Raw genomic sequence first — 16,724 nt, forward strand, 5'->3', positions numbered from 1 at the left:
AATATCTGAAAAGCATAAGAAATATTAAATGTAAAATGATGGGATACAAGGCTATTTTAGCAATGGAATGGAATGGAATACCTGATGAGTTCAGTTTCAAGATGAATCTCTGTACTCCCATAAGAAACTGAAAGAGACACTGTTCCATTATATCCAACAAAGCCAAGAGCTCACATGTGATCATCGGCAGTTATACAAGTCTTGGACAGTGAATGCATATTTGCTTTGTTCAAGAACCTGTCTTAAAAAAGTGAGCAAATTCTGAGAACCAGAATCACCTACAGTCATTACTTATAAAAAGCCATGCCTCATAACTCTGCCAAGAAGTACCTTAATACAATTCGGAGAGCCAATCTACCATAAATCCTGAAAAATGAAATGATTGAGGTAGCTTTCTCTGAGAAATAGAACTAGTGTTACAATAAGAAACACCAACACATCACATTTCAAACAATGCCAATACTAATGAGCCATGTAGCACATGAGACATTCTCTGGGAACAGCCAATAAAAGTGAAACAAAGATGCAGCCAGGTTTTTATTATAATTACAGACATGAAGCTTATCAATCAAAAGAAACAGAAATATATGCATAACAAGGTAAAGGGAAATCACAACAAATTTATGGAACTTCAACTTAGCAATCAGAAAGCCAACTCAGAAAAGGAGAATAAAATCTACATATAGCAAAGAATCTGATCATGTAATGAGTGAGATTTCCAAAATCATTAAAACTTAATGAAACATCTACATGACATCGACAGAAAGTCACTTGGATACATCAAGCTCAAAAAGTTAGAAAAAAAAGAAAATAAAGAATAAGAAAATGAACACCTAGTTAAGTCCAAGCAGAGGACCCAACACAAAACAGGATCATGTCAAACAAATCAATATTCACGATGTCCATAGCTTATCACACAAAACCAGCTCAAAATAAGATGCTCTGAAAAGAACTTGTCAACTCAGCCTTTGGTTCTCATTATTGTAATGCTGCCCTTGCCCCCATCTGTGCGGATTTTTGTTTTGACAACCACGGGCTTTCCAGAAAATGTTGAAGTGGGATAGGACATGGAAGTGTCTTCATCATTTGTATTCTTTGACTTTGAAGGTGGTGGAGCATGAATCCGCTGATTTATATCCTTCAAAGTGATATCTCCTTGAACTCCACATGGTTTAATGAGGGCAAAGGGATAGGCAATGGAAGTTGTTAACTTCATAGGAGAACTGATAAATGATTTCTGACCTATCAGAACAGAAATGCTATGTAATTAATAAAAAAAAAAAAAAGGTTTTTACATAATATACAAAGAGAACTAGACTGTGATGTTGGACACCTCTAAAAATCCTGCAAGTAGTTGGAGTAGGAGTAGGGGCCTTTTCCACATTATTCCCCATTTCAAGAGTATTGTAGAACTCTGAAAAGAAATTCTATAATTACTTAGAAGAGTTTATTTCTATAATTCTTGACAAGTAACCTGATGTTAGGGCAGAAGGCATGTAAAAACAGTATCTATGAACTATCTGACCTGAAACAGTGGCTTGATCTTCATGTGCCACAGAATGATCCCTACGGGAAGGCAAGTTTAAAAGCATACAACATAATAAATTCTCAACAGTAACAGGAGAAAAATACAAAATGAACTAGATTAGAATATTAGGTTTAGAAAGCAACACACATCACATCAGAGTTGTGAGGCATCCCACTTTCATTCAAACAATCTTCGAGCCATCCATCCATGGATAGATTAAATCCTCCATCACCATTGGAACACCTATCACCTAACAAAGAGCGCACTATGAGACAATGAAATTGAAATATGCAAGCTAACTTATTGGAAAGCATTTGAAGAAAAGGACCGACCAGAATATTCAGAATTGCACTGAGAGTTCCAATCCATATTGTCCAGCAACACATCTTCTGCAAGAGGATCCTCTCTCACCTAAAAATGTATAAGAAAGAGAGAGAGAAAGACACCACTGTTCAGACTCCCCGCATGTTCATTTAAACTAATAACTGCAATCTTAAGGATTACCTTGGAGTTATAATAAGAAGACTCTTGCGCATTAACAGAGACAAGCTCACTAGAATCAGAAGGAAACTGCAGCATGCGCCGCCTTTTAAGTTGTGAAGGCGAAGTCTCCCTAGATTCCTCAGTAGCCTTGTCAGTGTCATCTGAATTCATTTCTCATGGTGTAAGACATGATTAACCACAAAATCAACAACAAGCATGCATGGTGAGGAAATCATACTTCCTATGTTCATCATGTCACAGCTAAAGCCTGTGCAGTCCTTAATAGGAGTGTTCTCCCCAAGCATGCACAAGAAACTGTCCTCATTTTGGTTCACATCATCCAACAGGTAGTGAGACACATCTAAAATTTTCCAAACAAGAGTTAATAATAAGAAACAATCTCAAGAAGGTAACTTCTATAATCAAAAGAAAAAGGATTCTTTTTCTGTTGACATACCCAATCCAGAAATTTCTTGCAAAGAATACTCTTCCCCTGCCGATCCGCACATCCCACTGCCACACAACCCACAAGAACAGAAGATTAGAACCCACATAATCAGCATCAATTCCTCAACCAAAAAAACCACAAACAAACTATCAATGAGGGTAAAAACCTAGATTTTCAACTGGAAGACAAATGCACACAATATAACCACTGGATTGATGAACGATTCATGATCCAAACCAACAAAAAAACAAACACAAGGAAAAAAATATCAAACAACATTGCTACATTAGCCCATCCATAAGAACATCCACCTCGGTCACAGATCCCCGCAATCAAATCTAAAAAACACTCATAAAACAACACAAGATACCATCTCCAACATGTTCCCACACTAAAATTCCTTCCAAAAAAACAACCACTCCTCAAAGATCCATCCAAAACCTAACCAAACCATCAATCTCATACAAAAAAACTCCAAAAAACAATCAATCAAATCAAAACACAATGGCACGAAGAGGAGAAGACAAGAGAGAGCCCAGGCAACAAAAACAGCACGGGCAGACATCAAGGAGCCACAAACTCACTCATTTTTGTTGCCATTATCATCAAGCTCCATCCTTTTCCTCTCTCTCTCTCTCTCTCTCTCTCAGAAGCAAGCCCACAAGAGACTGAGGGAAACCAAAAGCCGTTAAAGAGCACGACGGTCGTGTTGGAATTTTGCTAACTTCTCTCTCTCTCTCTCTCTCTCTCTCTCTCTCTCTCGACAGTGACTGCGGAGGAAGAGGGTCAAAAAAATCGTGTTTTTAATAAATTGGGTTTATTTTGCAAAAACATCCTTAATGTTTATTTATTCAAATAGCATCCTAATTATTTTTTTATTTATTTACTTACCGTACACCCTGTTGGCGACTATATATTATTTAAAGTGGGAGTATATCAAAATATTGCAATTATATGTTGAAATTGTAATTAAGGGTGTTTTTATATTTTATCAAAAAATAAAAAATAAAATAAAATTGTTATTTAAGTTTGCATTAGTTTTGGTTAATAATCTTATTTCACTTGTCACGTGAATGATAAAAAAACTTAATCACATAGAAATATCAAGATAAATTTATTCTTAATTTTAATCTATTTTATTTATAAAAAATGGTTGAATAACCGTAAAACATCATCATAAAATATTATAAAAAACCTCTATACTTTCTCTCTTCTATTATTTGATGAGGTGACCGAAAAATGTGCTAGATGAGGGGCGGTAGCTTTGAAAATGAAAGAGAAGACATAGAGTTCTCATTTATTTATTTATTTAAATATACTAAGTAGAAAAATAGAAGGAGATAATGTGGATGCCACATGGACATTCATGTCATTCAGTATGAGAGTTTAGCAAAACTATATTTTCATCCATGAGGAATACAGTGTTACTTTCATGAAATATATTTGAATGACTATTATTCATAAGATAAATAAAAAATAATTTTTATGACCATAGACATAACAACCTCATTTGTGGGAAAAGATATGCTGAATTTTTTAAATAATTTTTTTTTTTTAGAAAAAAAGGACAAACACAGGAACGAACACGTGGGAGAGCAGCGTTCACTACCGAACCGTGCTCTCACCTTGCATGAGATAGGGATCGAACTCGGGGAACTACGCTCGACACTTGAGATGAACATCCTACGAAAAAGACCCGATGTTAATAGACCAAATGGTCGTTGGTTTAAATAATTATTTTGTTTGCATATCTTATGCCTTATGGTATGTCATCAACAAATATCATAGAGAAAGTTAAACGGGAAATGAGATAGTAGTGGAATGTATGATGAGTGATTTTTTTTTTATGTAAATTATTGTAATTTATTGTGATTTTTAAAAAAAAAACTTCTCAATTTTTTTTTAAACCTTAAAACATATAAAAATCTCATTGATATAAAATACAAAAACAGCATTATCCTTTTATTAAAAAAATTAAATTAATACCGAAAAATATATTTATATATCTGATAATTTTTTACATTTACATGTTCTAACTTTTTTTGAGCAAATTTATATAAATTAATAAAATTTAAGGGAAAAATATTTTTGACATTTTGTACTAAATTTCAACATAGAGAAATTGAATCAAAGATTTGATATTTTAAAATGGTTTTTATTTTATTTTTAATTAAGAGAATATACGGATGTAAAAACAAATCATGCCACTTCTCTATAAAAGTTTATTATATATATAAGTAATAAATAACCGGGAAGTGATGATGTTATAAAAATGACACTTTTCTCAACTCTATATATATATAAAAAAAAACCTCACTTATATACTCCTTCATTCACAATACTTCAAATGTTTATTTGTTCTGCAGTTCACTCTCCTTATTTCAATATTATGATTTTAAATTAAATTAATTTCAGTATTTTTTTCTGAAGTGTGAGAAGAAAAATTTTATACTAACCTACCTCCCCTCACTTTAGATTTTTTTTTTATTTTCTATAAAAAATAAATACTAAAATCTTTAAAAGTGATATTAATTATCAACCACTTCAACGAAATATCATTTCTCTGGATGAACTCCTTATGTAAAATTGCAGCACAACATTCGATCGCCTCAAGCATTTGATTCTTATATGATGTAGGGTTGAGATGTGTTGGCGTGTGTGATGGCTCCTTGTTCATATTATAAGAAATTTATAAAATAATAAAAAGAGGAATCTAAAATATAAATACATATAAAAGAGCAAGTAAATGCTGAGCACTGTGATTGTAGCATGTTGATCATCATGTTGTTCAACTCCAACATTTATTTAACAAAGAGTAGTTGTTGGTTTGGTTTAAATTTTATTTTATTTTATTTAATAAATACATAAGCCATTATTTATAGTATAAGTAAAAAATAATTCGAACTTCTGATTTTTTTTATAGAACTTACGTGGCTTATGGTTGAGCTATATTAATACTGGCTTGGTTTTTAAAATTTTTTTTTTAGAAGGACTTGGTTTAAAATTTTACCATAATATTGTTTATAGAAATTCGAACTGTAATTTAAATAAATTTATTTAATAGTAAAAAAAAATTAACATCCTTGGTTTTAGTTAGCGCAAGTTTTCAAGTTTAGGAGTAGATATAAATATATATTTTTTTGCACAAATACCCCTACATATAAAAAAATACACTATTATATATAACTCCCTCCAACATGGGGATATATGCAAAACAAAATTCATCTATTTCTAAAAAAGCCCCTGGTTTGGTAATTATTTTTTTTTCTTTTCTGTATAAATGAAAATTCGAAGTTTTCTAGGATACAAATGCAAATGAACCCTAAATTTTGGGGTCCGCATTAAAACCTCAGGCCAGAGAGAGAGAGAGAGAGAGTGGGAGAGATAGAGAGAAGGGCTTGGGATCGTTGGAGATCGAAGGGAGGGAAGAGATGGAGGTGGTGGAGTGTGCGCAGCCGGAGTTGAGCCGGGAAGAGGAGAGGCTGCTGATCAGGGACATCACCGTCGCTGCCGAGGCCAACTCCAAGGAGGGCGACACATTCTATCTCATAAATTACAGGTCTCTCTCTCCCCCTCTCTTTCGATTAGATCCTTTTTCAGTTTTCTAGTTCTAGATTTGAGTTTAGGACCGATTTCTGTGAAGATTATATGGTTTGTAGACTTTTGTATTGGTAAAAGTTCTTCCTTTTAGTTTGTCTTCTTGATGTGGTTCGGTTTCTTAGTTTGGTTCTGTAAATTGTGCAATAAAAACGATGGGCGATGTTGATTTGAGGCATTGGTGATGTTCGGTGTGCTGAAGAAGGAGAGTGCGTGGAGACTTCGGGAGCTGAGAGCGTTTTTTTTGTGTTGCAAGAAGATGTTGTTTTAGTGTTTTGTATGCTTTTAAATTAGAAATCGATTCAAGTCTCTGTCAGGAAATTCCCGTTTCGGTTGCTGAAAATAGTTGTTAAATGGTTTTATAAGTTTCTGAATCGAAGTAATGGAAATGAAATTTAAGCTGTTTGTAAAATGTGACCTTTTGTTCCTCATGCGAAGTATGATGTTCAGGTCCCTTATTAAAGTCAACTTATGAGAAAGCTCCTTAGAAGAAAAATTACTTACCTTTTTCCTCACCACTGAGATTTATGCAAGACTTCCCTATCTGCTTTGGTGAGATATGATTGCTATCTCATAACTCAGGCTATCCAGAAAGATGCAAACCTCTATAGTTCCTTGCGGTGTATCGAGGAGCACGTGGTTATCTGCATATAGCTACCATCTAACAAGTAGTCATTTGGGAAGAAAATGAATGCAAATATTGCTTGAGATCTTCTAAGCTCCATTTATGTTCACATTGATGAAAATCATTTGGCATTTTCTAAATTAGATTTAACTTAGATAATTTTATTCCTTGGGTTTTTAATCATTTGAGTCTTCCTTTTTGCATTTTTACTGTTGAGTAGGTTTGTTGTTAAGTGTGATTATGCTTGTCAGACTAATTTTCAATTGGCTACTCTCAGATGGTGGCAACATTGGCTCGATTATGTTAACCATGATATGACAAGCAATGCAAACCATGTGACGAGTTCATATGGTTCACATTATTATGAATCAGCAAGTAGCCCTAGGCGACCTCCACCTATTGATAATTCTGAGCTAATTTATGATGCTGCATCAGAAGTATCAAATGTGGAAATGGAGCTTCATGACACTTTAGTAGAAGGCCGTGATTATATATTACTCCCAGAAGAAGTTTGGGAGAAGTTATATGGATGGTGAGTACATTTCTGAATGCACTTCTGATAACTAATTTAGTATTCTTTGTGTTTTCTGTTTATGTTTATTATCTCTTGTGTTTCTTTCATGTGGGCCTTATTTGCAGCTCCAAAACCTCAAAGGGCTTTCCACAATCTGCATATTTAAGGAGAATTTTATTTTATTTATTTTTTTGTTCTTTCTGGTCCTTTTCGTGAATGATTCACTATTTTATAGTTGTCTTATTGTGCGTCTGAAAAATTTATTAATGATGACCGAATGGTTGATTAAGATGTGGTAATTTCTGCTTCTGATCGACATTTTGTTGTTCTCCTCAATTTTTTTCCTTTTAGGTAGAGAGAGAAAAAAAAGTATTTTTCATTTGCAAATTAGTGAGTGTAAATTATTGTTGGCAGAAAAGCAGTGAATTAAGAAGGCATCAGCGGTGTTGATAATGAATGTGGCGTAAAGAATGAAATGAAGAAAAGATTTTGTTAACTTCAACTAGTTTTCTTTATGTTTTTTATAGTTGATACACACAAATTGACACCAAAATATCATTGTTGTTGTTGCTATTGTGTTCATGAAAGCATAGTAGTAGAAAAAGGCCACCTCAGTGAACAGTTGAAGGTATACTCACATTGTCAAGCATTCCTTTTCACTGATAATTTAAATGTTTACTGTGTTTCAGGTATGGTGGAGGTCCTATGTTGCCACGAAAAGCGATTAGTTCTGGTTTGTCTCAGACTGATCTAGCAATAGAAGTTTATCCTTTACGTCTTCAGTTGCTTTTGAATCCAAAAGGCGAACGAGCAATGGTTAGAATAAGCAAAAAGGTGTGTCATCAGTTGTTTTCCCCATGGTTCTAAGATGCTTTCGAATATCTTTATATTTGTATGAGACAACTAATGGAAGGTTTTAGTAATTGCTGTAAAAATGAGAAACTCAGGGAACAAAATAGATTATTAGTTGGATAATATAGAATACTCTGAATAAACAGTTGTTATTGTAATGAACTTCTGATGAATGGTGCATCTAAGTTCATTAAGGGTTGGTATTGTTTATAAGAGTCGCTAAAGCGGTAAACAATCTTTTCATTTTTGAGTCAATTTACATAAAAGAAGAATAACTAAAGACTCTTTTTAAAATTTAAACAATCCATTTTATGTAGCTAAGGTATTCATTGTCAGATGTTCTAATCAACTGTGCAAGTTGCTCTATTATGGTTTTTGGGTTTGTTTTCCTAGTTGAGACACATACATGCTTAGGTTCTTACTGGCCTTTGTTTTATTTTATTGGTTTGGTACCTATGTGTTATATATATTTGTTATCATTAAGAACTTCTGTATACAATGACCTGATGATGTTGCATCATTCTTTCAGGAAAAAGTTAGAGAACTTCACAGGAAAGCCTGTGAAGTATTTGATTTGATCATGGATCAAGTAAGGCTTGATCTTCATTTTTTTACAGCATCTTACTTGGATGGTCATCTGTATTATCAATCTTCTGGCATTTGTAGGTCTGTATTTGGGACTACTATGGTTGCCAGAAGCATGCTTTGATGGATGACATGGAAAAGACCCTTGATGATGCAAATATACAGATGGATCAGGATGTGTGTTTTTGCTCCTTTAAGCTCTTTCCTTAATACCAAGATGAGTTATTTATTTTATTCGTAAACTTCACCGAAATATTAAAAAGGGATATCCTAATAAATCCAGGATGCAATTACTCAATCGGAGATGTACCACTATGAATCAATGCACAATTTCTCTGAAACTTTTAGAATTTCTGAGGTTATTCCAGGATATCAGCATTATTCGGGCTCTAGCTATCTGTTGTTATTTATGTGTAATTGATGCAAGAATTTATTCTATTTTTTATTTTAATTGCTGACTGTCAAATAGATGAACATGGTTCACTTAGATTTAATGGAGAATAGTTCATGAAAATCTGAGAAATTATGAGAAATTTCTAAGTGATCGGTGTGTGTGTGCACGTAACTGACAGAACATATTTTGCATTACACTTTTTGCAAGAAATTTGGTCAACTTTTGATTATATCTTGATGCCATAAATTTTTAGCACCGTGCATCAGAGTATGGTTGGGAGAAATGATATAGTAGAAGTTATCTCACTTCATGACTAGCTACCTTCAAATATGTGAAGGCATTGATAAGTTTAAACTGGATGAATCGCTTATCTTAAAGTCCGATGTGATATTACTGTGGCAATATGGTGGTTAAGCTCTCCTAGAAACAGGATCCTCATTGATGTTTGGTGCATTTTTGGGTGGTGACTTGAGCCATGCTTTTGGTTGCGCTGGATGATGACACAACTAATGCACAGCTTGAATTGCAATCAGTTATATGACTGGACAGTTGGGGTTATCAGTTGTAGAAACTTAGGAGGCATGCTTAGACTTGTTTATATGTTCTTCTGGAATGTCATCAAGCTTTCTATCCAATTAAATGCTTTTCCTTACAGAGCTCAAAGTGACAAGTGTCATGAAGTGAGCTCCCTAAACACATTCATAACTAAATCATGCTGCTATATGATTTCAAAGTTTATTGATCTCTTATAACTTCTAGATATTCAAAAAGCCCAACCACGAGAAGCCTCCGTAATTTGGTATTATGGACTAATTGTCTTTTTCTGACCAGATTTTAGTAGAGATCATGGGAAATGGGAATGGTAACACATTTGGTGGTGGTTCAAGTCCTGCGCAAGAAAATGGATCCATTGAGAAGGACCCTGCTTCTGTTGTTGCTGAGCCATGTAAGTCGAGTTTGTCAGTTGTTGAAGGTTTGTCAACGAGCAAGAATGCCTCCAGAAGCTGCAGTTCAGAATTCTCACAGAGCCAAATTCTGGCTTCCCCCAGCAGTGACTTGGATAATGTACAAGGAACAAATAGCATCAATACAAGAGGGACTTCTGTTGGTCTGACTGGGCTGCTGAATCTCGGAAATACCTGCTTCATGAATAGTGCAATACAGTGCCTTGTCCATACACCAGAGTTTGCTAGATACTTCCGTGAAGATTACCATCAGGAAATAAATTGGCAAAACCCATTGGGCATGGTTGTAAGTAACTTGATATCTATTCATATAGAAATGGCTTATTCAACCACTAGCTTATTTAAACAAACTATTTTTTGCTGATCTCATAGCATTCTTTATTAGTAAAAGATGATTATACATCTTCACAATGTAGTTAGATGCTGATACACTGTTGACCTGTTGACCTTACAATTGACATACATTTCAATGTTTGCATGCTTGATGAACCTTTAGCCACATGCTATTAATTATACTCAGCCATTCTTGTGTGGCTCGACATTATAAATACTTAAAGTCATACACCGTACTTGCAGGATCAGTGAAACTCTTATGCAGATTCTGGCACCAATTTATATGTTGATTTTAGATTTCTCATTCTATATTGACCTGATAGATTTTCTTGATTTTGAAATCTGGCATTAATATCCTTCCACCTTGGTACTGTGAGCATTTCAAAATACCTTGAAAATGCTATTCTTTTGCCAAACCACCAGACTAACAGGTTAAAACCAAGGCCTTCCTATTTCATGTATTGTATGCTGAAGGAAGTTGTATTTATTTAGGGTGAGCTTGCTTTAGCATTTGGGGAGTTACTTAGGAAGCTTTGGGCTCCTGGCCGCACTCCAGTCTCTCCACGGCCATTTAAAACAAAACTTGCTCGTTTTGCTCCTCAATTTAGTGGATATAATCAGCATGACTCTCAGGTTTTCTTTTCTCTCCTGTTATTGTTACTTATATTTTACAACTGGGCTCTTTTAATCTAGGTAATTTTTGTCTCTTCAGGAGCTTCTGGCATTTTTGTTAGATGGCCTTCATGAGGATCTGAATCGTGTAAAGCATAAACCTTACATTAAGTCTAAAGATGCTGATGGTCGATCAGATGAAGAAGTTGCAGATGAATATTGGGCAAACCACATTGCACGAAATGATTCAATTATTGTTGACGTATGCCAGGTAAGCTTCGCACATGGTTCAATTATGTTACAGTGGAGTAATATTTATTATTGCCTATGAATCCAATGATCTTGTTTGAAAAAAATAACATGCTTTGCTTCTCAATCTTGATTGAAATCAGATGAAGTCTTATAACTGGTAGTGCTCTGAATAACATGTATAGGTCCTTCTACTTGTTAAGCTTATTTGGCTTTGAGCTATAGGGTTCCTCATCTTCCATGATTTGTTTTGGGATATATTGCTTTCCAGGTGTTTTGTATGTGATGTATAAGAAAATTAGTCATAATCTGAGAAAGTAATGTGGTCACATAGTTTGCATTCGAGGAATCTGTTTATCTCGTTGTTTTTCTGATAGTAATATCTATTTGTTTGGTGGCAGATGGAGATCATGCCTAATGCCTTGATTATTCTTTTGGAAGTTCCTCATCTCTGTTATTTTTTATTTTTTATATTTTAAATAATACTACTACTACTAATATATATATATTGCATGAGAGACTAATAGCAAGTGTTTTTTTCTCTATGAAAACTAGAGCTTTTTGCAAATTTCACATGAATTTTTTTTAACCTAACAAGGACGGCTGAATGATAGCAAACACATAAATTTTTGTTTTCCTTTTTACTGTAGGGACGTCTTCCTTTTTCCCCCCTTGTGATTTTACAATCCTGTAGGTTATTGTCAAAGTCAATAGGAAACAAAACTCTGAATTTCTTCTGGTGAGAAGCATGCATTTTGAGCTCAAAGGGTGTCTTTTGTGAGACACTGATGTCATTTGTAGTGTGGCACGTCTGATATTTAGTCAAGATGAAATCTTTAGCATGCTAGATCTGTGTTACAAGTTAACATGGGAAAGATGTGGAAAGAAGCTAAGAGTACTCATACACAGTTTTTGTTCTTGAATTGATTTATCCATGAACAGTGATGTCGTTATCAATGAACTAAGTACTCAGGTTGAATTTAGAATTAATTAATGTTGGATAGACTGACAAATTCGACCTTGGTTAGCTGAAAATATTAGATGAACTGCTTGTATATAAGTATTAGAGTACCTAATAGTCCCACATTGGTTAAGCAAGTAAATATGGATTTGAATTTGAGTCTGGGTCTCTCATCTTATAAGCGTTAGCTTTTTGGTTGAATTGGATCTGGGTTAATATCTTTGGCTTGTATTTAACATAAGGAACTGGCTGCATGTGAATTGAAGCTTAATACTTCAATTGATGCTGTTGAGCCTTGTCGGTTATTGACCTATCATGCTAACAGTTATTTACTATTAATTATGTTGTATTTCTTCCATGGAAGCTGTCTGCCCTTTGACCTGTTTAAGGATCTTCTTCTATTGTCATCAACTTACCTCCACTTTATCTGATTTGGCACGTTGGAATCTCTCATGCTTGACGAAAGTATATGTATAGTAAAGTGGTTTAACATAGACATACACTTAGGTGTTTGATTTTTGCCAATTTCTTACTCCATCTTGATCTAATCTCCATTTTGAATGCATTTTTGGCAGAAGTAGATTGTGAAAAGTTGGACAAGCCTGCTTAACATAGTTGTATAACTCTAAGTATCCTTAAACTAATATTGTATTTCTTTCCTTTGTCTTTTTTATCAACTTCTGGTGCATGAGCTTGTAGATTGCCTGTGTCCTTTCCAATGCCTTGAGGCAGGCCAAATGCTCCTTGATCACTCATTATATTTGTATCTACATGAGTAAAGTTGCTTGTACTGTTGAATAACAAACTATTTTTTTTTTTTCTTTTCCTCTTCCTGTTTTGTGTGAAAGTGCACTTTTAGTCCCTGAATTATACCTCTGTGTTCACCTGAGTTCCTGAACCTGACAAAAGTTCAATTTGATCCCTGAACCATAAACTATTGAAAAACTGAACAGTTAAAATTCCTATTCAATAATTTATTTAAAATTTTTAATCACTGAACCAGAATACCCATTTTCTTTCCTGGACCCAAAATGAAGATTCAGTATAGTTGAGGAACCAAAAGTGCGCTCGTAGCCCTTTTTTTTTTGTATTAATTAAAGTATCTCAATATTCTGTCTCCAATGTATAGTACCGCTTAATTAACAAACTATTCAAACTGCTAAAGCCTGCGTCTTCCAGTACTTGTACTTACTGAGAAGGAAATCAGTTTCCTCATACCATTGCAATTGATTTTTCAATTTCTTTTCTGCTGCTGGGAACTAGATATTCGATGTCCTCTGCTGATGAAAGAACCGCTCGAACATCATTTAAGTGTCTGAGTAATGCAAATTTGACAGGGCCAATACAAGTCTACTCTGGTTTGTCCTGTGTGTGGCAAAGTCTCAGTGACTTTTGATCCATTTATGTATCTTTCATTGCCTATACAATCTGCGTCTTCCCGTAACATCACAGTTACAATCTTCACCAGTGACGGGAGTGCACTGCCAACACCATGCACTGTGAGCGTGCCCAAGCAGGGTAGGTGTAAGGACCTAATCCAGGCTCTGAGCAATGCTTGTTCTTTGAAAAGTTGGGAGAAGCTTGTACTTGCTGAGGTTTGTTCAAAGACTATGAGGAAAAGTCATATGAAGCATTCTTACTTTCTGATGTTTGTACTTCTCTGTTGACTTTAAGTTGCTGTGGCTTTCATAGATTCGTGGTCACAGGGTTCATCAGTTCTTGGATGATCCTTTAGTCCTCCTATCCACTATCAAAGATGATGATCATCTAGCAGCCTACAAGCTCCCTAACTTGGCGAGGAGCACTGTTTTTCTTCAACTTGTTCATCGTCAAGGAGAATTGTATGTGCTTTCAGATTCATGGCATTATGTTGGAATCTTTCACTTTGATTATTGTGATGATGCAAATGGTGAGGCTATGCATTTTAATGAATGTCAGATGTTCGTACATGGTTGTTTAACTGCCTTGTGGGATATGTTCAAGTCCACAAGAAATTTGATTTTGAATGTTTGAACTTTTAAGAAATGTATTGTTGATTTGCTGATTTGTTTTGTTAATTGTATTATTTGTTTTTTCTCTGAACTCATTAATGTTTAATGTTACAATGTCTAGTCTTGAGCATTTTCAGCTTGACCTTTTCAGAATTTTGCATGAACTATATTGGACTGGTTTCTTTTATTTATTTATTTATTTATTTATTTATTATTATTATTATTATTATTTTATTCATACCAAGTATGCTAATCATTTGACTCTTTTCAGGGCACCTGGCAATTCAAACAACTCAATGCTTTGGAAACCTTTTGGAATACCTCTCATGTCTTCCATATCACAGGAAGAAATTACGACAAGAGGCGATCTCAATGACATTGTTCAAGCAATAGTTCATAAAATGCTCACTCCCATGCAACAAAGTGAAGATCTACAAGCCTCTGGTCTCTCAAACTCCAGTAATTTTACAGTAACACATACTGGTCAAGCTATTAATACAAGGGAAGTATGCAAGGATTCTTCTGAGAATAATGTTAATGATAAAGAAAGTTGTGATGGTAAAACCACAGGCTTCAAACTCTTTCTTCAAGTGGATGATGAGGATAATGCGTGCATTGATTTGTCGATAGATGAAGAGAAAACCATGGAGCTGCCCTTGTCATCATCATTTTTACTCTTTATCAACTGGTCACAGAATGATCTTGAGAGATATAATACTAAATATATGGAGAACCTCCCAGAAGTTTTTAAGCACACTCCTGCACCCAAGAGATCCCGTGGTGAACCCCTCTCATTGTATGCATGTCTTGATGCTTTCTTAAGGGAAGAACCATTGGTACCGGAAGATATGTGGTCAGTTTCTTTACCTTCTTATTGTAGATGACTATGTATGCATTCCATTAAAATCATAACAGGACTCTCCTTTTAAGTATTCCATTTGGTTCTTTGGGGTATTCAATACATGTGATGATGAAATAAGAGTTACTATTGTTGTTTTCTCACGGCTTCTTTATGTTTTATGAGCCATAGCTTGTGTAGTTAAGTGCAAGATAGACACTACATTAACAAACAATGGTCAGATAATTCCCTTGAGAAATTGGTTTGTTTCAAATTCCATTTTTAAAAGTTTGCTGCTCCGTGGCAAATTTCAACCATTATTCTAATTCTAACAATTTCGTCTTTTAATGTCAAATTTCAGATTTATTGAGATGTACTGTTTGTTTTGCATTTCATTTGACCAATCAATACTCAATTATTTGTTGCATGAAAATTTTTTGCTGTTGAACTTCATGTTCTCTTTGCTGTTCTTATTTAGTCCTATTGAGTTTATGAATACACTTCTCGTGAAGGTATTGTCCGAGATGCAAGGAACAAAGACAAGCAAGCAAGAAGTTGGACCTATGGAGGCTTCCTGAAGTGCTTGTTATCCATTTGAAACGGTTTTCTTTCAGTCGGTCTACAAAGCATAAACTAGAAACTTTTGTCAACTTTCCCATTCATGATTTTGACTTGACAAATTATGTTGCCAACAAGAACAGCTCACAGCGTCAACTTTATGAGCTTTATGCCTTGAGCAACCATTATGGCAACATGGCCAGTGGACACTATACTGCACACATCAAAGTGAGTTACTGATTTCTTCAATGTATCTTCTTTAAATATGTCAGTAATTTTTGTTTCATGTTCTTCTTTCCTTTTATATTATTGTGTGTTACCAGGTTATGTAATGTAGTCACAATAACGTAGCCTTATGCTGTGGATATAATACTTTTCGTTGCATTTAGATTAAGATGGGAATGGAGGAAAAAGATAAATAGAGAAAGATTTAGCTTACCAGTCTTACCTTTGCGAGCTAATTTAACACAAGGAAATAGTTTTCATTCTTATCTTCTGTTATTTCCTCTCAACCGTGCTAGTATAAAGCCAATTCTTTTTATTGTTCAAGTTTGATATGCCAAAATGAATTCATTTACATATGCTTCATTTTCTTGGTTATCAAAGAGAATATACATTGTGATGATTAATTTTCTATGCTTTTCTAGATGCAGCTACTAGACGAGAACAGATGGTATAACTTTGATGACAGCCACATTTCTGCTATCAATGAGGATGAAGTGAAGTCAAATGCTGCTTATGTGCTCTTCTACCGAAGAGTAAAGGGAGAAGGTGCCGCTACAAGCAATGGAGCTCACTCTTATGCAACTCACAATCCCAATCCAAGTCGAAGATAAACTCTCTGGGCTTCTTAGGTGCGCAGATATTTAGATTCAATCTGATGAAAGCTTTAAGTTGTATTGTAATAGGAAGTTGGCATAGGTGCTTATTTTGATAGACAAAACTTTTCATGTTATCCTGATGTTTACCATTGTTGACTTAAAAGCTCAAGTTTCAATTCAATTACCGAGTTTAAAATGATGAATTCTTGTGCCTTTTTACTGCATATAATTTTGAGGGTTCGTAATGGTTGATTTCCTTTTGGGTAGTCTTTGTTTGGTCATATGGAATTGTTTACATTTGAATTATTGTTTTGGCTATTTATCTTTAGTTTTAAGTGTCAATTCAAGCTGAATTTAAAAGAACAATTTA

The 16,724-nt window shown here is 34.5% G+C and overlaps 2 protein-coding genes across 4 annotated transcripts; one reads left to right on the plus strand and one right to left on the minus strand.

Moving 5' to 3' along the window:
• Positions 1-683: 683 nt before the first annotated feature.
• LOC120260630 (protein XRI1-like) lies at positions 684-3,215 on the minus strand. 2 transcript variants are annotated; one of them, XM_039268158.1, is made up of 9 exons: positions 3,044-3,215; positions 2,469-2,524; positions 2,250-2,372; positions 2,033-2,172; positions 1,861-1,939; positions 1,676-1,778; positions 1,526-1,566; positions 1,334-1,414; positions 684-1,242 (listed from the first exon to the last, which is right to left on the minus strand). In XM_039268158.1, the coding sequence occupies exons 1-9, from the start codon at positions 3,073-3,075 to the stop codon at positions 962-964; spliced, it is 936 nt and encodes a 311-aa protein (XP_039124092.1). In that variant the 5' UTR covers positions 3,076-3,215; the 3' UTR covers positions 684-961. The 2 variants fall into 2 exon arrangements, with proteins under 2 accessions (XP_039124092.1, XP_039124093.1); XM_039268159.1 differs by lacking the exon at positions 3,044-3,215 and adding an exon at positions 2,626-2,919.
• A 2,627-nt stretch (positions 3,216-5,842) lies between these two features.
• On the plus strand, positions 5,843-16,557 carry LOC120259879 (ubiquitin carboxyl-terminal hydrolase 5). Of its 2 annotated transcripts, none has more exons than XM_039267335.1 (13): positions 5,843-6,018; positions 6,959-7,213; positions 7,885-8,029; positions 8,577-8,636; positions 8,714-8,809; positions 9,858-10,277; positions 10,817-10,957; positions 11,037-11,207; positions 13,484-13,741; positions 13,839-13,987; positions 14,409-14,990; positions 15,488-15,761; positions 16,181-16,557. In XM_039267335.1, the coding sequence occupies exons 1-13, from the start codon at positions 5,891-5,893 to the stop codon at positions 16,367-16,369; spliced, it is 2,868 nt and encodes a 955-aa protein (XP_039123269.1). In that variant the 5' UTR covers positions 5,843-5,890; the 3' UTR covers positions 16,370-16,557. The 2 variants fall into 2 exon arrangements, with proteins under 2 accessions (XP_039123269.1, XP_039123270.1); XM_039267336.1 differs by having other exon boundaries at positions 16,187-16,557.
• Positions 16,558-16,724: the final 167 nt, after the last annotated feature.

This window comes from Dioscorea cayenensis, chromosome 5, assembly GCF_009730915.1.
Source record: "Dioscorea cayenensis subsp. rotundata cultivar TDr96_F1 chromosome 5, TDr96_F1_v2_PseudoChromosome.rev07_lg8_w22 25.fasta, whole genome shotgun sequence".
Classification (NCBI taxonomy): domain Eukaryota; kingdom Viridiplantae; phylum Streptophyta; class Magnoliopsida; order Dioscoreales; family Dioscoreaceae; genus Dioscorea; species Dioscorea cayenensis.

Coding starts and splice junctions, on each gene's coding strand:
- LOC120260630 (XM_039268158.1), bottom strand. CDS start 3,075: ATGGAGCTTGATGATAATGGCAACAAAAATGA. Junction 2,525..3,043: donor GATAATGGCAACAAAAATGA/GTGAGTTTGTGG, acceptor GTTGTGTGGCAG/TGGGATGTGCGGATCGGCAG. Junction 1,243..1,333: donor TACTTGCAGGATTTTTAGAG/GTGTCCAACATC, acceptor CTGTTCTGATAG/GTCAGAAATCATTTATCAGT.
- LOC120259879 (XM_039267335.1), top strand. CDS start 5,891: ATGGAGGTGGTGGAGTGTGCGCAGCCGGAGTTGAGCCGGGAAGAGGAG. Junction 6,019..6,958: donor TTCTATCTCATAAATTACAG/GTCTCTCTCTCC, acceptor GGCTACTCTCAG/ATGGTGGCAACATTGGCTCG. Junction 10,278..10,816: donor AAAACCCATTGGGCATGGTT/GTAAGTAACTTG, acceptor GTATTTATTTAG/GGTGAGCTTGCTTTAGCATT.